The 24,773-nt window shown below is 37.4% G+C and overlaps 2 protein-coding genes across 9 annotated transcripts in view; one reads left to right on the top strand and one right to left on the bottom strand.

Moving 5' to 3' along the window:
* Nucleotides 1–912: 912 nt before the first annotated feature.
* Nucleotides 913–17,256, bottom strand: ZDHHC6 (zinc finger DHHC-type palmitoyltransferase 6). 5 transcript variants are annotated; one of them, XM_045568121.1, is made up of 11 exons: nucleotides 17,008–17,256; nucleotides 15,541–16,015; nucleotides 13,841–13,932; nucleotides 12,195–12,354; nucleotides 10,808–10,969; nucleotides 8,803–8,856; nucleotides 4,637–4,804; nucleotides 3,558–3,599; nucleotides 2,687–2,832; nucleotides 2,549–2,595; nucleotides 913–1,517 (listed from the first exon to the last, which is right to left on the bottom strand). In XM_045568121.1, the coding sequence occupies exons 2-11, from the start codon at nucleotides 15,805–15,807 to the stop codon at nucleotides 1,414–1,416; spliced, it is 1,242 nt and encodes a 413-aa protein (XP_045424077.1). In that variant the 5' UTR covers nucleotides 15,808–16,015; nucleotides 17,008–17,256; the 3' UTR covers nucleotides 913–1,413. The 5 variants fall into 5 exon arrangements, with proteins under 5 accessions (XP_045424077.1, XP_045424079.1, XP_045424078.1 ...); XM_045568123.1 differs by having other exon boundaries at nucleotides 16,893–17,250; XM_045568122.1 differs by having other exon boundaries at nucleotides 17,070–17,250.
* A 36-nt stretch (nucleotides 17,257–17,292) lies between these two features.
* VTI1A (vesicle transport through interaction with t-SNAREs 1A) overlaps nucleotides 17,293–24,773 on the top strand; it is a 327,835-nt gene continuing 320,354 nt past the window's right edge. For all 4 annotated transcript variants that reach the window (XM_045568128.1, XM_045568127.1, XM_045568130.1 and 1 more), the window contains exon 1: nucleotides 17,293–17,769. In XM_045568128.1, coding sequence (XP_045424084.1) covers nucleotides 17,676–17,769 — 94 coding nt within the window. In that variant the 5' untranslated portion in view covers nucleotides 17,293–17,675. The remainder of the gene's footprint in view (nucleotides 17,770–24,773) is intronic.

Genomic DNA, 24,773 nt, shown 5'->3' with positions numbered 1-24,773 from the left:
ATAGTCTTTCTAGACCTTGAGCCCAGAAAAGCTGAAGAAATGTCTATTCTTGAGTATCTGAAACAAAAGGGAAGGCAGGAAGTCACAGGCAGTTCCCTCCATGGTCCAGCCCTCTATTAGATCTTGCACTCATTCCAGCTGAACCTCACTGGTTGCCTTCCTATTCATCAAACATGTCAGGCACATTTGAGCCTGTTTTTGTTCTTGCAGTTCCTTCTAAAATGCAGATACCCCAAAGACACATGACTTGTCCCCCTTATCTGCTTCAAATGCCAACTCAAGACAGTCCCACTTTCTTTCTTCATAATACATGATTCCATCTGACATATATTTTACTTGTCTGTCCACCTTCCTACCCCACTGGAATGGGACACAGTCATGTTTCATTCACCGCTGAATCCTTAAGTGCCCTTCCCTTATTCTTAACTATTACAAGCCTGGCCCCCAAAGCTTCAAATTCCCTGCCTTAGATAGAATTAACGAATACTGGATTAGGTTCCTGAAGTCCAGATAAACAGGCTTTCTCTTTTTTTCTGTGATTTGGCTCATATGTCTAGACAAGCCCAAGTTTAAGTATCCAAGCTCACCAGCCTGGATTCTATCACTTGTGCAAGCTTCAGTCCTGGATATATTCAAGTGTACAAGAGCACTTTAAACCACTAGTTTTAAAGTCTCCTAGAACACTGTGATCTCAATATGCCATTAGTAAGCACAGTTCATATATTGAAGTGAGTATGTAATGTCTTATGAAACATGATTGAAGATGGCAATTTGTCATAGGGTAGCAGAACAGTTTCTCCATAAAGAAACTAAGACAAACCTTTTTAGTCTTTCCTCTGGGAACCCTGAAGAAGGCGAGACAGTTTCCTCAGACATTTCTTACTTGAAAAATGCTTTAAGTAAAAACTATGATTTATAAAGAACATCCATTGACCTTTATTTGATTTGACAAAATCTGCATTATTAAAAGACAGGTAACAAAATTGGAGCTTATAGTGATTTTGACAAATTTAGTTCTATAGTATCTAGAATATCATATAAGAAATATCAACTGAAGGGAAAACAAAAGTATCACATGCAGATGCTCCTGGCAGAGGGGGAACTGTATCTGCAGGTGAGGTCCAGAGTGCAGTGCATAAAAAAATCCTAGAGAAAATGCAATTAACTTACTTGGATGAAATGCTTTTCCTTTTGGGGGGAAGAAGAGTGGCAGAGAGGCAGGAATTCAAAGGCATATACAGAATGGCTTCTCCATTTCAAAATGGTAACAAAAATATTTAAATCATGGCACTAGGGCACCTTTGAAGAAAAGAACACCTTAACCAGAGTAGGCTCATTGCATAATTCTTTAGTAATAGGTACGATTTTCAAGTAATGGAGCAGACTTAAAGAATAATTTGATTTTCACAGCGGCTATCTATTTTTCTTCTCGCCCTCTGGGGCTTGATCTGTTTCAGCATCACAGGGACACTTTTCCACACAGTTTCTAGGAAACCATCCTCTTATTCTTGAAACACCTGAGGGAGAAAATGAAACTGAGGTGAAATAGTTAGATAGATGTACAGCAGTGAGATTACTGAGACCAATAAGTCCTATTGCTTGAAATTAATAAGATTTTAGGTTTTTTTCCCCTTTTCACTGTCTCTTATAAGCACAGCTTGAGGTGGTGGAAATATATGGTTTTAAAATGCTAATAGCAAGCTAGAAAACAGGTATGTCCCAAATTCTATTATCTGGGAAAGGGGCTAATATGCTTGAAGACAGCTCCTAACTAGAGTCGGGGGGAACTTCTACACATACGATCGTGAAAGGCGTTTTTGGTACACCATCACACTACCTCTGTTCCAGGGAACTATCTCCTTGTAGCCTTTATGAATTTTCTTTTCAGACTCTTCTAACATAGAAATTTCCATATCAAGGTTGCCTAAGCTGTCATATGGGGTTAATTTATGATTAACTCTGAGTGTTTTTTAAAGAACATCCTGAGTGAACCTTTACTTTAAAAAGGAACAATTCTGAAACTCCAAGTTTTTATAATAACTTAAGAGAAATGCTCATTTAAAGAGGGAGCAAATAGCACAGGGGTTTGGTGCACAGAATTTGGAGTCAGACTGCTTAGGTTTGAGCCCTGGCTCTACCTGCTTTTAGCGTGTGGCTCTGGGCAAGCTGCTCAGCCTCTCTGTGCTTAGTTCCCTCACCAATAAGACGTAAATGATAGTACCTACTTCAGAGATTGTTGGGGACTTTAATACCCTAAGTGAAGCACTTATACAAGTACCTATCACATCGTTAATTATGAGCTCAAATATTAGCTATCATCAAAAAACCTGATAAAGGAGGAAGCTAAAAAAAAAAAAAAGACCTGATATATAAACATAAGTGCTATGGAGAATATACAAGAAGCTTCTTTTTATTGCTTAATGCTGTGCCCTTCTATGCAGTTCCCCTAATACATTTGGCATGTGATTATTTATAAAAGTTATTCATGTAAAATTTGGAATTATTGATAACAGTGTTGCCCTTTAAAGATGCCTTTGCATTTCCATACCTTCTATAAAGGAATCATCAAGAATTTTGTCTCCATACAACCAGTATCTGAAACATAGAGAAGATTAAAATTAATTTTTTTAAGGTTAGATGTCAATTTTGTCATGAAAGAAGAAATGTCGTACTTCCTATTACTTACCGCAAGCCTCTTGTGGCTAAAATGAACTCCCCTTTTTGTAGCTGTATTCGAGGCTCTTCAGTGCAGGGGCTTGTGAAGAAGGTTTTGATTCCTTTATTCAAAGGACAACAGGCACCACTATAATCTTCTATTACTTTATAGCGAACCTGTCATCAGTGATCGGAAGAACGATTTGAATATTTACCAATGATATCTGAGGTTTTTTTAGTTTGAATTAAAATTTTTAAAGGTAGATCCAAAATATCCAGTGACAAGCCTTCTTCTCTCCCAGTTTTCCATCCAGCCAGTTCCCATATGGGAGGCAACTGATGCTTCTAGTTTTTAAGGCTTTTTTCACCCCTCATTTCAAGCACATAGCTAAGAATTAAATTCTAGAGCAGAGCTAAGAGAACTTTCTGCACTGATGGAAATGCTCTATATGTTCTGTATCTGTGGTATCCAATGCAACAACTAACTACATGTAGTTATTGAGCACTTATAATGTGGTTAGTGGAACCAATAAACTAATTTTATTTAATTTAAATAAAATAGCCACATGTGGCTAGTGGCCATGATATCTGACAACCCAGTAGTAAGTTTCAGTTAAGTAGATCAGTTTCATAGTAGTAAGTCGTAACAAGCTATACTGAGGATAATTATTTTCCTATACTGGCAATATAAATTGACTAAATTACCTCCAAACCTTCAGTCCCAGCTATTTAAATGAAAACAAAAGCGAACTGCATCAAATTCCAACAAATGTATTAAGGAATATTATTTAATAAAAGCCAACAGTTGGTTTCTGGTCAAAGGCAATTAAAAAAAAAACTATACAGAAGTATAAAGTCCAACAAAGGAAAAAAATTAGTATCATTGCAAAAGAATTACTTACACTTCTGACTCTCTTATCTGCTTTTTGTTTCAACTGTTCTATCTGTTTGGAAGATATAAAAAGAAAAAAATAAGTCTCTTCTCTCAATGTTAAAAAATAGCCTTTCCTCATCTACTAGCGAAGTGTCACGACAAACCCCCAATTTCCAGCATTTCAAAGTGCTGACAGTTTAAAGGCTACAGGTTGTTTTGGTATGGAAAGAAGGCCCTAGGACTAGGAACGAGGGGCTGAGAGTGGGACTTTCTTCTTAGTTGTCACTCTCTAATGTCATCATCTGTGTACAATCCTAGAGAGCCCACTGTGGCTGAGGGATCAGGGAGATGTATTCTCTGCCCTCACGAAATTTCTAGGCTAGTGCTTAAGGTGAAGACACTGAGAGTCACTGATTCTTTAGTGACACAGACGACAAACTACACATGAACAATGAAGAAAATTTAACAATGAAGTTAAATGAATGAATAAAAGTCATCATTATAACTCACTTTTTTTGACTTAGTAACTATTAAATAGTACTGTTAGATATATTAGGGGAAATAAAGATAATGTATGGTCTCTGTCCTAGAATCTTATCAAGTTAAAGACGTAAGATACAAGAATTAAACAAAAATATGAGACTTCATGAGTTACCACACAGGAGTGTATGATTAAGTGCCAAATCCAGATGAGTCTCAAGTAGGTAGGTTAGACTTTATGGAAGAGGTGGGACTGGAACTGGTCTTAATAATTCCAGATAGAAAGGAGGTTGTACTAGCTAGAAAAAACTGGGCAAAGTTTGGTGGCAGGAATGTACAAGGAGTTCATAGGACACTGTAAGTTGGAAGGTAGTTTTTGGGCAGATTTTATAAAACCAAGTTAAGGAATCAGGACTTTATCTCACAGATAGAGGGTTAAGGAGAGATTTAAATACAGGAACAGACAAGATACAAGAAGTGCTTTATGATTATTAACTTAGATTCATGTTGAGATAGTGAAAGTATATGTATTACTTATTTTACTATAAAATGTCACCTGAGTTGAAGGGGAGTTAAGGGGAAGAGGGTGAGGCCAAAAGGAAGGGCTATTTGAACAAAAACACTCACTGTTAAGCTGTACTGGTGACAGCCTTCTCTTATGGGCCACTCCAGTCCATCTCCTTCAGGAACCCCAGACCATGTAAATACTTGTTTAAAGTTCTTCCATCGACTTCCCATATCATAAGGAAAAACAAAGACTTCATCTAGTTGATAATATTGAATTCGATCTTTAGCCTGCAGGTAACAAAGACATAAGATGGCAGATGACTCGGTCTTAAGTGGCTTGTAGTAATGTACTATTAAGAACATTTAATCCCCCAAATTTGTATCATTCATAAAAATGCTTCCTCCTTGCTGTAATGTGAGTATACATGGAAGAGAAAGACAACTTTATCACAGTATAGGGAGGAAGAAACTTGACACAGAACACCAACCTCGTATATGATTACCCAGAGAATACCTGACAGAGTTTCTTTAGGAACAAGTAATCATAAAGGCTTATAGAGAGCTAACTTTATCTGATATATAAAAAAATCCCCAATGGTTGTTCAGTAACACAAAAAATCCAAGTGTATGTAAAGAGATTCAGGAGAAAGTAAGGGTTTATTCAGGACGGTACTGTTTTATTCAGGATGGAACTGTTTTGTAAGGTGTACCAGAAAGCAACAGTTATATCGTGGGTGGCAGTAGCACCGGTGGGAATGGTCAGGAAAGGTATAGCAGGGGAGTCATTTTATGGAAAACATTTTTTAAAAAGCTAGTAGGTATGTATAGGAGGCCTTCTTTCATTTTTTTATACTATCACACATGTAGATATACTCACTTATATACATTTACATGTACATGTACATATATGTAAATATTCAGCTTGCATAAACTATATGCTAGGCATTTAAATTGTTAGCTTTAACTTAAGGAAATGAACTGTCTTCAAATTTCTTAAGTTGTGCTGACACCTAGTGGTACAAAGACATTATTTATTCCAACAGTGAGTGTACAAATCCCATTGAAATTTATTGTATAAATTTTAGTGTCTGGTAATTTCTATAAATTTCATATGATCACTTGTTTGAATTTTTTATTCAGCAATAAAGTACCAGTTCCAAAATAACTTCTATATGTAGCACGGCACTTTATAAAGAGCCTTGGTCATTAGCAAAAAAAAAAAAAAAATGTTAATCTAATGTCAATACATTTATTGTGCTTACTAGAAATGATTTTTTGAAATATTTCATTACGGGAGGATAGTATTTTATGGAAAAGCTTCTTGCAGTTATTTACACTGATATTAATGTTAATGGTTAATTAAAAGAATTGTCAAGCTGTATCCCATATGAATCTATTAAATTATATAAATCCATCTTCACCCAGATAGTAAAGGGTAGTTTCTTTTCCCTTTTTATAAACACAGCTTCAGAGTCTTCAAAATGTACTGAATTTCAAAGCACAAAGATCTTGGCTATTTACAAAGAAAAACCGGTAAATATGAGAATAGTTTACAAAATGACTAAGACATGTCTTTGCTTAAAAGAAGCACTCAATAAAGTTGGGATTCTATCAACACTGTGTGTTAAAAGGTGACAGAAGTGTGCAGTAGATGTTAGGGGAAAAGAGAACAAAAAGTACTTAGCCAAGTCTAGGGAGGGCCAAGGACGGTTCCTGGGAAAAAAATGATACATCAACTAATTCTCAAGGGGTAAGAAATAAGGCAGTAAGAGAGGAAGAGTATTCTAGGCAGAAGGAACAACACGTACAAAGATACAGAAGCATAAGATATATAAACTATGAGTAATTTGTTATTAAGTGTGAGATGGAGTGAAGGGGGGGAAATGAGGTTGGAGAAGCAGATAAAAAGGGGGAAGTCATGAAAGCTCTTATTATGCATAAGCTAAGGGACTTGGACCTAAACCTGTGCATTAGTGTTCTCAAAGCACCTTTTAGTTGGTCTGTGTGTGACAAGCTAAATGTTACAAGCCTTAGCTAATGTCTAAAACACCAAGAAAAACTTGATGGCACCTTGGTAGGATGGAAGTTCCTTTCCAAATGGGCCACTTCTCTTCTAGTCTGAGAGATAATGGCGAGATAGTTCTCAAAGTACACTCCTTTGAGTCCCTAAGATTTTTTCCTAGAGTTCAGCAAGTTCAAACTATTTTCAGAACAACATTAAGACGTTATTTGCCTTTTGTTGTGTTGACATTTGTAATGGTGGATAAAATTACTGGCATTTAGCAGGAATCAAGACACTGGCCCCAAACTGTGTTAGTAGTCACTATATTCTTCACCAATACATACTTACAGTTTAAAAAAACCAATTTCATGTAAGAATGCCCTTGATGAAACAGTAAAAATTATTCTTTTATTAAATCTCAAGTCTTAAGTAGATGTCCTTTCCTTTTAATATTCTGTATGACAAAATGAAAAGTACACAATAAAGCATGCCCAGCTACATTAGTTATCTCAAGGAAAACACTGGTTGTCAGCTAACAAGCTATATAGCCAGCTTTTTTCATGTAACACTACTTTTACGTGAAAGAATGAATAAGGTAACAGTCAAACTAAGATTATTTAGACCTCAGTGTTTGGTGAGCATTTTCTCAAAAATAAACAAAGTCAGACTGTCACTTCAAGGGAAACAACTGACAGTGTTTGTTGCCAGTGACAAAACTCAGGCTTTCAAGTGGAAATCGGAGTTTTATACTTGCATCTACCAATATGAGCTTGACAGTTTTCCAATAAAGATTTTTCTCATAAAATTGATAGTGATATAAGTGAATGCAATTTTTGGATACTGCATAACGAAAGGTGTTAATGTTTGCAAAACCTACGTAACCCAGCAAACCGATATTTTCCAAACAACCAATGCCCAATGTTATATAAAACCATGTATTAGTAAAAGATCCATCCAAAAAGCAAGACAGACTGATAGATTTTAACTTTGTAAGAGAGTACAAAAAGTTTACTGACATGAAATATCATTTGTCAAGTTTTAATGTAATATTGAAGAATATCCACTATCATCTAAAATGCCTGTTAAAATACTCCACACTTTTCTACCTACTTATCTGTGTGAGGCTGGATTGTCTTCATATACTTCAATCAAAGCAACATATCTCAACAGATTGAATGCAGAAGCAGATGTGAGAATCCAACTGTCTTCTGTTAAGTCAGATATTAAAAAGATTTGTAATTACAACAATACCACTCTTCTATTTTAATTTGGAAAATTATTTTTCATAAAAATGTTATTTTAAATAAAATGGGTTTATTAATTTTAAATGAAATAAATCTTTCAAAATTCTGTTAGAAAATATGGCAAATATCAATGGATGTAATACACATAAACAAAAGCTCTTTAGAGCCCTTAGCAAGTAAAACGGTCCTGAGACCAAAAAGTTGGAAAACAGCTGCTGTAAATTAAAGTTCACAAACTGGCTGTCACGGGGCTAAATTTATGTCCAATAAACGTGTTTTATTTTGCTCACAAAGGTTTTTTGTTTGTAATTTGAATTGCTTGCTAACATTTAAAAACTGGGAGGAGATCTTATAGAAATCTAGGTCTCTAAATTTTCTAGGAAAAAAATTAGAAGATCTCACCATACTGGGTGAACATTCCCCTGTGGCAACAGTGTGGTCTGGCAGGCAGTGATTTGGTGTACAGGCTGCTCTCCTCATTTAGGTCGTCTGCCTAGACAGTGCAGGCATACGAGTTTCGACCCCTGCTATAGTGATGGGGAGTCTCTGAGAAGTTTTAAGCAGGAAGCAGGGTAGCTAGATTTGTGTTTTACATTAAAATCACAAATTAAAATTAAAATTAAAATCACACTTCACAGTGTGAAGTGCTTATTGGAGGCTGTGAGGTCTGTGATAAGCTAAATGTTATGAGCCTTATCTGATGTCTAAAACACTAAGAGAAACTTGATGGCACCTTAGTAGCATGGAAGTTCCTTTCTAAATGGGCCACCTCTAGTCTGAGAAATAATGGCTAGATGGTTTAATGTGTGGCTTATGCCTCTTCAGCCACTCAGGGTGTATGATAAGCATACTTCTGTGGGAGCTATATTAAAGCAGGAATGAATCAAATGTTTCCTATATTTGCCTTTTATGTGGCATGCAAAAGACTTAAGGAAGCCATTTGGCAGCCAAGTTTTTGCTTTTAGGTACTTATTAGTTAATCTGGTCTATTAACTAATCAGTACTTTGTTAATATTGAGGAAACAATTAGTAAAATTTACCTTCTCTTCAATCCATGATTCAATAGACGTTTTATTTCTGAGAACTATTTTCATCTGGAAATTAAATGATAGTAAAATTTAATAATGTGACTTTGGTTCATTTAAGATCATAATATTCATAGTAACCCTATGAGATAGCTTTTATTGCTCCATTCCATAGACCAAGATACCAAGGATAATAGAAGTTAGGTAACACAATTAATATCTGATGTATTTGATTCTAAAGTCTTTGTTTTTACCCACTGCACTACTATGGCTCTCAACAAAAATGATCATACCTACCCATAATCAAATCTGAATCTAGTATTTTAATCAAAATTCCTGTCTTAAGTACTATCTTCTGGGCAAGGCTTTCAGAGTATTACTAAAAATAGATCAATCCATTAAATCAGTATTTAAGTGTATTTTGCTACTAAAATCTTTTATCACTATTTTTAATTAACTTTAAATTTATGGTTATCTATTTATGACAAGCAACAGTGACTCATTTCAATCAACCTCAATGTAAAAAAATCAAATGTATTCATCTTTATTATTCAATTTTCCTAGATATGACCAATTCCACATACAGAGATTTTTACACTCCTAAATCTTAGTTTATTTCTAATATGATTCTGCCAGGTCTTAGTTTATTTCTAATATGATTCTAATTAGAGGCATTGGGGAAAATATTTCAAAGAATTTGGTCCCAGGCTAGTAGAAAATATGAAGTATAAACATAATCAGCTTATTTTAAAACCAAGAACACAAAATGGGTTGGGTGATGCAGGGCCCTTAGGCCCAGCATTTCTAATTCTAAAAGAGGTTTTCCATGCCCTTGAAGTCTGGCTGTGCCTTCATACAGTGTGGCACAGTAAAAACATCCCTGGACTAGGACTGCTCATCATATTCCAAGGGCCTAGCACAATATGTAGCCCACAATAGGCCTTCAATGGATGAATAAATTAATTTACATGAATGCAGTAAGGCTTAAGAACTGTTCTTGGCCCCTTCAGAGCCATGTCCTCCTACTTTGTGTTCTCATAGCAGTTTGTCCATAAATCTATGATGTACATATGGCCCTGTATTAGTTAATTGATTACTATTAGTTGTCAGTTCCCTAACGGCAGTAACCTCTTTATTTTCTGTACTGCAGCTTCAGAAATTAGCAGAGTGATTCATCACAGAGTAGGCATTAAATAGCATCTAAATCATATGGTTGCTATGGAGATTAAATGAGCTAATACTGTGGTCCCCAATCCCCCCATCCCCATGAGCTGCAGCCCAATACCGGTCTATGGCCTGTTAGGAAGAAACAGACATCACTGCCTGAGCTTCGCCCCTGCGTCCCGCCCCCGCCCCCTCTGCCACATACAACCCTCAACCCCCAACCCCTGATCCCCCATCCGTGGAAAAATTTTCTTCCATGAAATTGGTCTTTGGTGCAAAAAAGGGTGGGACTGCTGAGCTAATGCATGTAAAGTGCCTAAAACAGTGCCTTGAACATAAAGTGCTCGATGAATGTTAGCTATATTATTATGATTACTATTATTATTAAATGTATACTATTATAAGGTAACATTAATAAGTATGTAATAATTAGTAAACTACGTACATGAAAGGGTGACCTTTGGTAAGACATTTAACCTTTTTGAGAAACAATTATTCATCTGTAAGAAAAGGAAAATAGTGATACTCCTCTACAATATTCCTACCATATAGCTGGGTTTGGGGTAAAGATCATGAGAGACTAGACTGTAACGGTGAGAAGAGCTTTCTCAACCATAAAGTACTACATAACTCCAAGTTAACAATTTAAAAATTAAATCAATTACCTAGAAATTCTGGCAAAATTACTTCAAAACGATCTGATGAAATACAGAGAAGATTAAATTAGTTACCTAATGAATAGCCAAAAGTAATTTCCATTTCAAACTGCACGCGTAACTGCAGTCTGTATCTCTTTCTCATTATAATCAGTCCCAAGAACTTGACAACTTTTAGCTAGAGGTACCAAGAAACTTACCTGGATAAAAAACAACATCCCAACAGCTATGGTTGTTCCTAAAGCTAATCCCAAGGCAAACAAGGTGGCAGCAAATGCAGCTAATCCAAATGGAACAATTGGAGCAGGATCTCTCCGGGCTGCACTCATATCAATCTTTACTGTGTTCCACCCAAAGGACAGCTATCAACAACGACAAAAGCACTCACTCAAAATACTTGGTTGTGGTAACTGTTCGGACTCTACTGTAACATTTAAAACAACTTCATCAAAAAGATGACAACTTGACACTGTGGCCAAAGCAAATAAAACAAACATAGCTGCTTTGAATTAACACTGTGGCTTGAGCTCATAGTGATGTGCATTGTATCCTTCTTAGTTTTCTCAAATGTTACTTTTGTTTCTTTGTTTCCTCACAAAATGTCAGGTAGATCCCACAAACATCAATACGCAGAAAGAACACTAGACATCAATCTAAACTGCAACTGTGTTTCCCATCTTCTTGCTATTCTGTATTTATAGTAGTCTTCCACAGCAACAAGTACTGTCTAGAATTCAGTTGTTTCTGCCCTTATGTTTCACACTCATTGGTTGTTAATAAAATGCAGGCAAAATATGGCCTGCAGATGTGTACTGCCTGGACTGCATAATGTTTTAAACTACTCAAAGTTAGGTGCCAACATTTAAAAATCAGAAGATTTCACATAAAAATCCAGATTTTCTGATTTTTCTTAAAAAACTGAAAGATCTAGCATCACCAAGCTAGGATTCCCAAACACCACAAACTGTGCGACTAAATGTGGGTTTTACTCTCCATGAAGGATTGGTATGTGCCAGTTTGTCACAGTCCCATCAGGCCTGTGTCATTCATTCACTTTCCAGGCCTCTTTAGGGGGTCAATTTGTGATCCCTGAACTTTATTTCACGACCATTTGCCCATAAATCAACTCGATCTGGTTTAATCTGTTTATGTTTTAGGGTGTGCATCTGTCCCATGAGCTACCTTCAAGGGCACTGGAGTCAGAAACAAAAGACTACCACTTGCCACATGAATTGAATGAAAACAGAAAGCACCAGTGTTGTCTTTTTTCTCTTTGGTCTTTTTTTCCTCTCACTATTCTTACCATAACTATTAAGTTTGAAGTTTAGTAAGTTATATGTGCAGTACTAAAATAATTATCAACTTCCACTAGAGCATGTAAGGTAAGATTCCAGAACAAAATAATTTTTCCTCATCTTAAAGATTAAGTTTTAATGTTTTTTAAAAGGAATCCACATAGCAGTAACAAAGTTCTGTTTCCCCACCTAAATCATAGAAAGCTTACTTCCAAAAGGAACCTCTTAAATAATTTTGATAACAACCATTTAGTCTAGCATGAATGATTTTATAACAAACATTTTTACTTACCCGATTATAAAGCTGTGTGTACATAGTCATAACAAAAATGAAAGCAGCATGGATACAACCCAATGGTGCTAAAAGGAGAAACAGTGTGAACGAAGCATGATTTTGGTAACCACAACAGTTGTTGATCCAAGGACAGTGATGGTCCATCTTCATCACACATCTAACAAGAAAAATTTACATAAAACATGAGGCAGAGAATCCTGTCTACTTTAAATAACTTTGGTCTTAAAAAGATCAAGCAAGGCCAGGCGCAGTGGCTTACTCCTATAATCCTAGCACTCTGGGAGGTGGAGGTGGGAGGATCGCTTGAGGTCAGGAGTTAGAGACCAGCCTGAGCAAAAGCGAGACCCCATCTCTACTAAAAAATAGAAAAAATTAGTCAGGTGTGGTGGTGCTCACTTGTGGTCCGAACTGCTTGGAAGCCAGAGGCAGGAGGATCACTTGAGCCCAGGAGTTTGAGGTTGCCGTGAGCTAGGATGATGCTATAGCACTCTAGCCTGGGCAACAGAGTGAGAGTGAGACTCTGTCTCAAAAAAAAAAAAAAAAAACAGCAAATAGGAATCCAGCATGTCCATGAGTCATAGGGGAATTATATTTCATGGAACAGAAAGAAAAATCTTTATGAGCTTTTAAACAATCATGAACAGTGACTCCTTTCAAATTCTAAACAGCACAAGAAAGGGTAGGCTTTGTAATAGCATATGAAGAAAAGATGTCAGGTATAAGTGTGTTTGTTTAAAGAAATTAGAGGTTCAATATAAAGAAATCATGGTTCTCTGGTTTTCCTCTAGCATGAAAATGCAGTGACTAGAGTTAACTATAATAGAGACTCAACAAAATCACTTATAAATCTCCATTGGAGTTGATGGGTCCAAACTCACACTTGTAACTTCCTTCCTTCCTGTTTTCATAGTATCCTTTAGATATGAAATCTCTGAGCCAAGCAAGCTAACTCCAGAATAAAAGATGTGCTACAATAAGCAAAGTTTTACTGTGCTTCTGTTTCTTATTTTTGCTAGAAGAAAATGTCCTGGCCTCAGATCAAGCTTTATTTGCCTTCAATGGTTCTCCAAATTTCTTATTACTCAGTGATATAGCTGTTTGTTAAAAAAGGTCCTAGCTTATTTCAAATTTTTAAATAGTGATTCAGTTTTCTTCCCATTAAGGTTTTGATGTTAAAACATTTGTGATAATAGGCACCTGGATTCATTTATTAGATTTGTATAAAGTATAAATGTTTGTCAATAAGTAATGGGAAAAGCAGGTCTCCTTTATTATTAAGACACAGAACAAATTTAAAGTAAGTTAAGATTACAGCTGACAAACACAACTAATCCTGATATATGCAAATAAACTGAAGGTATAACTTTATACCCTGCTCTTATAGGACAAGAGGCAAAGTAAATCCGTAATTATCTAGAAAAATATTTTCATTTATAACAAAAAAGAATGAAATTTATTATCTGGATTGATAATCTAGTATAAAGTGGAGATTATGGACACAAGTATTTTGAGAACATTTTTTAGAGAGCGGCAACCTTGTAGAGAATAAAACCAGTATTGATGAAGTAGAAGGAACAACAAAAACAACAAAAGACCAGTAACAAGTTGGACAGCCTCCAGTGAACAGCAAGAAAGACAGGTACCTGTTACACTTTCTGCAGTGATGAGAACGTGGTGCCTTGTATGCTTGGCAGACTTTACAATACTGGAGATACATGGTATCCTGAGAATTTTCCTTGGCAGCAAAATAGGAACAAAAATACATCAGATACCTGAACCCAAATAATAAGTCAGGCTTTATAAATAAATGCCTTCCTATGGTATGATTTTCTTTTATGGGAGATAGGGAAAGATGGAATCTTACCTGCATCTCTAGTCCATTTATTTGAGCCAAAAAAAAATTTTTTTTCATTTTACCAGATCAGAATGAAGGGAGAGCCAAAATATTTTTAAATAACAAATTTCTGATGAGAACAGCATTGTTCTCCCAATTACCCAGAAGTCATTTTTAATTTCTCTTTCCCATTCCCACCCAAATCCAATGTCACTAATTGGTTCTACTACCCCAAATCTTAGGAGAATGGGAGGAGTTCAGAAAAAGGTAGCTGACAATTTGGCAAGTATTTTAAGAGTGGGGATTCAAGAATGAGTTGATATTCTTTTTGAAATCTGCCTCCTCCTTGATATTATCACCGTCACTCCCCTTTTTGGGGATATTTTAATCACTTCCTAACTAGTTTCCTTTATTGTAGTTTCTCTTTTATCCAAAGTGTGTATTATCAAAATAACATTCCTATAACAACTCTACGTCAGAGCTCTGCTTGAAAACCTACAATAACTCCCTATAGTCCAACAATTTCTCATATATTCAAGACCTTTCATGATTTGCCTTTGTTTCAACCTTCTCTGCAATACATAATCGTTTTTCCAGTCACAGTGGACACAAGGCTGACCACTGTTTCCGAACATGTGCTCCTACCATTCTCTCAACCTGAAACGCCCTCTTCCTCATGTCCTGTGGAAATTCCCACTCCTCCCTTAGGTCCCCAGCTATAAATGCTCAGTTCTTTTAACTTCAACAGCGCTCCCCACACTCTAGTTATTTGCACAAGTGCATTGGTTTCATTCCTAGGTTATAAGCCTTTTCAGAATATGAATTGTATCTTACCCATCTCTATACCCATTTTGAATAGTACATAGCACACCATATACACCAGGGTTTCTCAAACTTTAACATACCTAAAAGTCATCTGGGGACTTTGTTAAAATAAAGATTCTAATTCAGGAGATCTGGAGTCCAAAATTCTGCGTTTCTAACAAGCTACCAGGTGATGTCCCTCAGCAGGGAACATGGACATTCATAAGCATAAACTTTCTAACAATTTTTAAGCCATAAATTGATTCATTTATCTTCCCAATGTTATACTTTAACTGCAATGATTTTAAACCTTTATGACTTAAACCAGTAGTATCTAAAGTGTTTTTCCCAGTTCTGAGAAATATTAAGGTACATGAAAAAAGACCCTAGAGCTAAAATACATTGTATGTGATAAACAGTGTTTCTTAAATTTTGGCCAGGGACTCACCTGAACTCTCACCTCTATTTTTTTTTTTTTAATGCAAGGCAAATATTCAATGAAATTGCTTTGGAAAGCACCAATTTGGATCAATATTTTCAAAGACATGAAATACTCTGAGCATAAATGATCAGTGATTAGAGTAATACACAGTCTTTACCAGGGCAAGAGTAGGCTGTATTTGATATTATTGGTTAGTAGATAAGGCAAAAACTAAATATATGATTATTATTAGAGTTCATTGTCTTAAGGAATCTTTTTCTTACCGGTTTCCACCCCAGAGGGACAAATCCGGGACCGACAAACATTGCATTGAAGTAATTATAAAGAATCATGACAGTCCAATTTATCAACATGATGAAATTCACACTTCCTCCAGTTGTATGTAAGGGCCAATACCACAATACAGAGTCAATCATGGCCATTGTGGAACATATTGCTATGACACCAAGGGCTATGATGGGACCCCAGTGACACAGTCTCTTTAATTCTTGGAGATTTTCAAACTTGATAACTGAGCAGAATGTACCCATTTTGGAGAGGAAGAATGCCTTCCTACTTTTAAATAATTACAGATTTCCTTTTTCTGTGCACACATTTCCATGTGCCACAAGTCCATGTGTGTTCTTTAATTGTCATGCCTTCAAGTTGTGAAATGTTAATGCAGATTATGCCATTTTCACTGGTAAGCACTTAAAACTCTTAACTAGAAGAATCCAGTATCCTGTTTTGAAACTCAACCTAAAAAAAACAAAATGGGAAAGTTCAATAAAAAACTTTATTATATACTGTATTTAACTCCAACAAGCACCTAAACAAAAGCATCTCACAAGTGCATGACATTGGGATGGGCATTTTGTCAAACGTCAAAGAATTACTTTTGATTGATCCAAAATACAGTTGAAGTTTGAATGGTATGTAAACTGGATATATGATTCCAAAATTGTTGTTTTTTATCCTTCCTTCTCAGCTTGACTGTCCAACACTTTGTGATTGGTTTGAGAAGACAAAAAAATTTAGAGCTGGGAGTTGATCCTAATCCAGCTTCCTTCTTCATAGAACAGAAATTGACTTAGAGAGGCTAAGTGATTAGACCAAGGTCACAAGTAAGTAACAGCTGAACCCAAAATAGAAGCCAAGTTATCGAACTCGCTTTAAGGAGTTTTAAGCGGCCTCTTAGGAGGTATTGAGTTAAGCCAAGCTTGAGTCAGACGTGGTCTACGCCATTTGCCTGCAGTTGCCCCCTAAAAGTCAACATAACGGTTTATTTGGGGCAAAAGTAAAGAAGCGAGAGTGAAAGCAAAGAAGGCAAGGAGAGGAGGGGAGGAGAAAAGGAGAGGCAGAGACAGGGGGTGTGAGTGAAATCATGGCTAAAAGAGTGTAGGAGAAAGAACATGAATAAGATTTGAGAGGAAAAAAAAGGAAGGAAAGGAAGTGCCCGCGGGAGCTAGGGAGGGGGAAGGCAGGACAGCGGGCGCGGGGAAGATTTATAGGGTATTTCTGACTGAGGATCTGAGACACACGGATAATAGAGATTCCCACGCAACAGAGGCTGCTGCCCTGTGCCTCAGTTTCCCGCCCGTGTTATGGAGCAGAGCGTTTAGAAGTAAATCCTCACTCAGGGAAGAAACATCCTGGTAATCGGGGTTGGTCTCAACATTCAGGAGACTGTGGCCGCACTCTGGTGAGGAAGACCGCCAAAATCGTGGCTGCTTCCCCGCCTCGACTCCCACCTCAGTCTGGTCCCTGCTGCCCGCTCCTCAGCCATCGCATATCCGGGGCGGCCTGGGCTCACCCGGAACAGATTTTCTCCTCCTGGGATGACTCCGTCTTGGAAACCTCAGTCCAGCGCAAGCGGAAAGCGAATCCTGGTTGCGGGAGGCTGGAATGCGGGACCTGGCACGAGCGGCGCGTCTCTCCGCCGGCGCCCTCGCCGCTACTCTCCCGCTCAGGCCCCCTGCGCAGGCTCCGTCACAGCCACTTCCGGGAGGTTTCCTCGTCAAACTTTCCTCGGGAAGCAAGCTTCTGTGGCCTGTAGCTTGGGGCGCCGGAGCAGTTTTCCAGAACACATAGGGGGAAAAAAATGCTTCAGTGATCCCAGAGAACTCGTATGTTTTCGGAGGCTTTTGGAGAAGGCACGAATTGGGCCGCTTTTCCTTAGCGAACTGCTGAATCTTGAAGCCTGAGCGGAAAATAAATAGCGCTCTCAGCCCAATTTCCGGAGGACCGAGATTGCGACGCACAACCAGGAAGCGACTGGGCTGGGAGCAGTCCCCGGTTCTCCGCTCTGCTCTCGAGGGCACCTCCCGGGTTCCCCGAGACGCGTCCCCCCCCCAACCCCGCTCGCGAGTCCCCTGCCCTGACCTAAGCTCTGACCCCCGACAGTCACTCCGGAGCAGCCATGTCATCCGACTTCGAAGGCTATGAGCAGGACTTCGCGGTGCTCACTGCAGAGATCACCGGCAAGATTGCGAGGGTCCCCCGACTCCCGCCTGGTGAGAGCCGTGCCCCTGCCGGACGGGGTGGTTCGGAGAGCGGTGAGGCTGGGCGCTGTGGAACGCGGCCTGAACAAGTGTGTCTCTGAGGCGCGAGGCAGGAGTGGGTGGTGTTGGCGGTCTCCCGGAGGGATGGGGCTTGACTTTGTTGAGGGTAAAGAGTGCAAGTTCGGTTGTGGGGTGCAGTCAGAAGAGCCTTCGGAATCTGAGCCATCTGGGTTTGAATCCTAACTCCACCTCCTTGTAACTTGTGTAACCTTGAGGATGTTTCTCTGAATCTTAATTTTTCCATTTGTAAAATATAGTGATGTGTGTATTTAAAAAAATGAATGAAAGTACGTAGGTTACGTAGATTATGGATCTGCAATATACAGCAGCTTTGTTGTGTTGATAATAATGTTCTTGTTATTATATACAGCAAAATGGAGTTAAGAGCCAGGGTGCCTGGATTCACATCCCAACTCTGCCACTTAGAAGTTATGCCCTTTAAGCAAGTTTCTTGACCTCTCTCAACTTCTCCTTCTTGGTAAAAGGGGAAATTGTACCTCTCTCATAGGATTGTTGTGAAGATTAAATGATGTAAAATGATATAACATATGTAAAGCCCTTTCTTGTGTGTTAGCTGCTGTTATCATTAGTATTTGTCACACTCCCACCCTTATTTCTTGTTTATTGTCCTTCTTTGGGATGTGTAACCCAATTTTATGGAAAACTTGGTACAGGATAATTATTTGCACTTAAATTTTACATATCCTATTTGGAAATGTTTTTGTTTGTTTGTTTTTGTGTTTTAGCACATCTTACTTTCCATTCTATACTATCAGTCAACTATGTGGAGGTAGGAGCTGTCTCTGATTCCCTTGGCATCTGCTTACTAGGGTCTCAAAAATGTTTAAGTGAATGAACAGATGAATATAACTGATATTTTGTGACTTTTGTTTGTAAGGTGTTTCAGGATTTATCTTTCTATAAGTACAGATTTCATTGGAGTAGTTACAGATAAAATTTTTACTTTAGTAAAATTAGTTAGGAAAATTGAACCATCATCTGGCTGCTAGACTTGGCCCTATCTTAGTTCTGGGGTGTAAAGTATGGAGAAGGGGATGCTCATTGATCTGTGGACTGGTGGGCAACCTCACCTTCCCACGCTGTCAGTCAAGTCCTTGGTGCCAGCAGTAATTTCTCCTGGACCTAAATTGTCATTCCTCTTTCCCTTTCCCTTACTTCCCCCAAAACTTCAGTGTTTAAAAATAATTTTCTTTCTTTATTTCTTTGTTTTTCTTCCCCTCACCTATTTTCTGTTAATAGGGATATTTGCTTGAAGCCAGGATCTCTGAACTTACACCCCACTCATCTCTTGAAGTCCCAGTTAGTTCTGGAGGAGGTGGATGATGTCTTAAAGAGGTTTATGAGTCCAAGTAAGGGAACAAGAGGAGAGAACCAAGGTAGCATATACCACCGAGCTCTGCTGCCCCAGAGATTTTTGTGGCGAAAGTGGCTGATGGCCTCATCACTTCATGCTACATCACCTCACCTCTTCAGTTCTGCTTTTCTGCACTGCCCAAGATCATCTTGATTTTTGTTGTCATTGTTATTGGAAACTACTTCCTTTGAATTGAGTCTCAGAGCCTCAGAATATCAGGACTTGTGGTTTAAATTGGATTTTTGCTCATTTATACTTTTAATTGTTTTAGCAGTAGAAACTTTTCTTTGTTTGGGCTAACAGCTTTTGTATTGGGAAGCTGTTTTACAAAGTAACAAAGTCATGCCTGGGTGTAAAGTTGTGAAAACTTTTCCAAAGAAAACAGATTTTGTTACAATTGAGTTTTTCTTGCCTTTATATTTTAATGTAACAATTCTCAACACATAGAAGAAAACCTTGAATTAAGGACCTTAAAAATAAAGTCATGCTTCTCCTTAGCTGTCGTACAATATAAGGCCCAAACAGAGCAGCTATGTTATAATTGAAAGGAGATTATTGCTGGCACTGGAAAAATGCTTACTGATTTGAATAATTAAATAAATAGTTGTAACTCTTAAAAGTGCAATGGTTTCCCTCTTAATAATGACGTGTGCTTGCTCCATTTATGATCTATTTCTAATTGATAAATAGAAAAAGATGAAAAAGTATGTCCATGTAGTTATGAATTTCAGATATATGTCTGTGGATTAATAGAGATTAATATGTACAACCATGGCAAAAATAGTATGATTAAAAGTAATTATACCTCTCACTGAGCATCATTAATGGTTGTGGTGTTGAGCTAAAATTGACCCAGAGAAGATAAACTGTGATTTACTTGAGTTAAGAAGGTTAAAAATTGGAGCAAACTTTCCAGCCAAAACAGTTTATTCCCCACTATATTAACTTATTTAAACTGAAGTAGAGTGAGTAGATCTAGTGAAATGAACTTTCTGCTGTGCATGTTTGATGTATTAACGTGTTACTTCCAAAGAGAATAGGAAAGATTGAACATTTTAAAACTTTAAGAAAGAAATTTGATTGCTCTGTGATATGTTATAACAATAAAAAGATTTTGCTCTTAGACTAAAGTGTTGAATCTTAACTAATTTTAGTAATTGGACTGTTGAGATGAGTGGGTCCCTTAATTACTATTCTTATGGCACTATATTTGAAAATTGATTTTTAATAATTACTGTTCTGTGGCAAAGTCAGGAAGATGGATGAGCAGAAACGACAACTAATACTCTATTGTGAAGTTCCTTTTCCTGAGTGAGTTCCTAAATGGGGAATGCTTCCCACTGGTCCAGAGGTTCCATTATATCAAGGAGGCTTCCTGAAGGATCTTAAACAAAGCAAGTTTTATTGCAATTAGTTGCTTACCTCACAATTCACAGAGAGATGAATGGTCTGTTGTGAATCCTATCACTTTGTGGCTATAGTCAGAAATGTACCGAGAAAGTATTATGGCAAAGCAGTTCAGACTCAGACTGTTTAGAATCCCATTTCTGCTACTTACTAAATGTGCAATCGTGGCAAATTTGTTGGCCTCTCTAGGCCTGCCTCCTCCATCTGTAGAATGGGCGTAAGAGTTTAAACCTTACAGTGTTGTAAAAATCAAATGAAATAAAACATGTAACACGCTGGCACAGTTCTTGCTCAGAGAAAGTGCATGATCAACTAGCTAGTAGTGATATTGCTGCTGCTGTTGCTCTGAGGATAATAGCTTGTAGGATTAGCCAGGACCCAGCTTTTTGGACTTTGTCATATTAATTGAACTCTTAAAGAAACCTTGGACTTCAATTCTTGCTTCCTTTCTGTGCCTAGAGTTAGGTGAATTTCTCTTGATGAGTACGTACATTTGAAAGGAGGGGAGCAATCAGGGATTTTTGGGTATGAAATTGGAATTGGGCTTTGAACGCAGGATATCAAGGAGGGAGTCAGAGGAGAGAAGTGAACGTGGTGTGGGGCAAGGTGGGTTGTCCTTTCTGAAGGGAAATGCTCAAGTCTAGCGGATTAGCTATGCCGAGCCCTGGAGGATTGTCTCTTACACCATCTAGACTTAGCCATGTATGAATGAAGCCATAAACATTGTCCTGTGATCCTCTCTTGCCTTTGCGAGGTGATTGTAGTGAAAAAACTCAAAAGAATCTACCTTTATTTATGAATACTGAGGTTTGCTTAAAATATATATGGCTCTAGAGCTGTATGGTCTGCATGTAGCTATTGAGCACTTGAAATGTGGCTATTGCCACATTGAGAAATTATAATATTTTGGATATATTGGGTTAAATATTGTTAAAACTAAATTCTCTTGTTACTTCTTAAAATGCAGCTACTAGAAGATTTAAAGTTACTTTTATAGTTCTGTGGCTCTAGAAGGTTATAGTTGGAGGGATGGTGCCAGCCAGTCCTAACTGAGGAACTCACTGCCACCAGACAGTTTGCCCTGTGGCTACCTCACATTCAGCTTCTTGAACTGCTGGGCAAGGCCCAACTTTTTCAGCTGAGCATATGGAAAAAATAGCCTTCAGCTGTTACAGATAGCCCAGTTATGTCTTTTAAAAATTTGAGCATTTGCAGAGTTTGATTCATCTTTGAATAATATACACACATATATTAATTTAAACATATGTGTGTATATATGTGTATATTTATAGATCTATATACTTATGTGTATGTTGTATGTGTGTGTGCATATATATGTATTGTTGAAGGGACCTCCCTCCCTTCAACAACTTAGTCAACCTAAGTAATGGCTTCATTTTTTTTTTAAATAAACTTTTTATTTTAGAACAGTCTGAACTTTACAGAAAAATCACAAAGATAATGCAGAGAATCCCTGTATACCCCATGTCCAGTTTCCCCTATTATTAGCATCTTACATTAATATGGTACATTTGTTACAGCTAGTGAGCCTATATTGATACATTGTTATTAACTAAAGTCCATGCTTTATACACATTTCCTTAGGTTTTTAAAAATTTTTTAATTTTTTTACGTAATGTCCTTTTACTGGTCCAGGATCCAAACCAGGATACTACAAAACATTTAGTAGTCATGGCTCCTTCAGCTCTTCCTGGCTGTGACAGTTTCTCAGACTGTCTTTGTTTTTGATTAGAGGAGTACTGGTCAGATATTTTCAAGAGTATTCCCTCAATTGGGATTTGCTCCATATTTTTCTCATTAAGCTAGAGTTATGGGTTCTTGGGAAGAAGAACACAGAGGTGAAGCACCATTTTCATCACATCAGATCAAGAGCACATACTGTCAACATGACTTATTACTACTGATGTTAAATTTGATCACCTGGCTGAGGTAGTGTTTGTCAGGTTTCTCTACTGTAAAGTTGCTCTTTCCCCCACTTTTCCATACTGTTTGGAAGAAAATCATATGCATAGCCTACACTTAAGGAGTGGGGAGTTATGCTCTACCTTCTGGAAGATGAGTATCTATATAAATTATTTGGAATTCTATATGAGAGAGATTTGTCTATTCTTCATTTATTTACTTAGTCTTTTATATCAGTATGGATTCATGGATATTTATTTTATCCTTTGTGTTATATTCCAGTACTGCTTTACTTAGTTTGTTCAAATTGTTCCAGCTTTGACAGTTGAGAGCTTTTTCAGTTGGCTTCTGTGTCCTTTTGACATAGCCCCATCATTATGGATTTCTTTTTTTTCTTTTTCTTTTCTTTCTTTCTTTTCTTTTGTTTTTTTTTTTTTAGCATTTTCTTACTTTCTGGTACCGTAAGATACTCCAGGACCATCTTGTATATTTCCTATTTCAGTCCTAGAATCAGCCATTTCTCCAAGGAGTACTGTTTCCTTTAATTGAAGAAGGGAATTAGAAACCAAGATCTGGACACTAGGTGTGCTTGTTGCACTGGGGTGTCATTGCTTCTGGGACCTCGCGGCTTACAGAGCGAGGAAATTCATGTGTACATATTAACCCATATATAAAAACATATCTATAAGTATTGGTATGTGTAACCATTTACCATGTTACACAGTATGGCATCAGTAACATATCCATTTTTAAATTCTCTGTTCCTCCGTTAATGGTTTCACTCCATACTTCTTAGTATGTACATAATTTCTACAGCTAGTTTTATTTTGAAATATCTACATTGCACAGTGACAGGCACCAGCAACTGAATTCAAGTGAGCCCTGACAGTTTCACTGTACTTTATTGGGTGTGTTCAGTGTTAAGTACTTCTGTAAATATTAAGAAAGAATCATACTATGTAAAGATTTGTGTATATGTCAGCACTAAACACTTCTGTAAATATTGAGGACACAAGAAAAGATCGTGCTATGCTAAGACTTATGTGTATATCAGCACTTAACAAGCCCATATGCAACAAAAGTTGGGGAGTTTGTTTATGTAGTACATTTTATATAGTACACATAGAAGTTAAGAGCTCAGGACAACAGACCCCATTGGAATTCCAATTCTGTTATTTATTAGTTGTTGAACTTTGGAGAAATAATTTAATCTCTGAATTTGTTTACCTGCCTGAGAATGGGATAATAATAGTATCTCCAAAGGATTGTTTTAAGAATTGACTATGATAATGTTAAAGATGGAATGCCATGCACAGTAGTGAAGCTGTTAGTTACAAAAGTCTGAATCCTAGGAACATGCAGTTTGTCAAGTGGATGTCTTTGGGGTGGGCAGAATGAAACTCTCTTGGGAATTACGTGGAAATATTGCCAGGTTACCAAAACTTAGTGTTGGTATGTATTTCCAAGCTAATCTAATTCAATCTGTCCTTCCTTCCTTCTTACTTTCTTTCTTCCTTCCTTTTCTCCTTTCTTCATGCTTTCCTCCCAAATCATGACTTTTCAAATTTTTCTCTTTGTAAAAATATGAAGAACACTGTAAGCACCAATTAAAAATTGTCTCAGTTCCATCATTATTTTTGACAGCACCATGATGAAATGGATTTTATGAAAAAATGATCTACTTGTATTACTCCACTTCTATTCCAACTGAGTTATTTTTTTCATAAATGGAAACTTGTCATTTCAAGTAGGACCATTTGCCCCAGTCCTCATTGATAGAGTTTTTCTTTTTCTCAGTTTCTCTGTGTGTGAAAAATATTTTGCTGAATGCTAAGCCTGACTAATTCATTCAGTAAGCACATAGTGACCCCTACCAGATACGGTTCTCTGTGCTAAATACAAGGTGGGACAAAAATGTGTCAAGAGTGGTCTCTGCCTTCAAAGAGCTGGAGATGAGGCTGAAAAGGAGACTATAGAACCTAATTTCTAACAATTATCAGGCCCCCTAGAGTAGAGCAAAGAGGAATTCAAAGGAGATGCGGTCACATCTTAGGAGCTTTCCTGGACAGACAGGTGGGGTTTAGACAGAAAGAAACGGGGAAAGGCAATATTATAAGAGGTTGCAATAAATGGGTACAGTGGACATCTGTTGTACCCAGCATCCTCCATTGTGTCTTCGGATATCAGCACCTCAATTTTCCATTGAGGAACTACTTAAACCCTATTACTTCAGTCTTGGTGGAACTGACAA

Source organism: Lemur catta, chromosome 14 (genome assembly GCF_020740605.2).
Source record: "Lemur catta isolate mLemCat1 chromosome 14, mLemCat1.pri, whole genome shotgun sequence".
Lineage (NCBI taxonomy): Eukaryota > Metazoa > Chordata > Mammalia > Primates > Lemuridae > Lemur > Lemur catta.
Note: the sequence above shows the minus strand (reverse complement) of the source record. Positions and strands in the feature narration are given on the sequence as shown.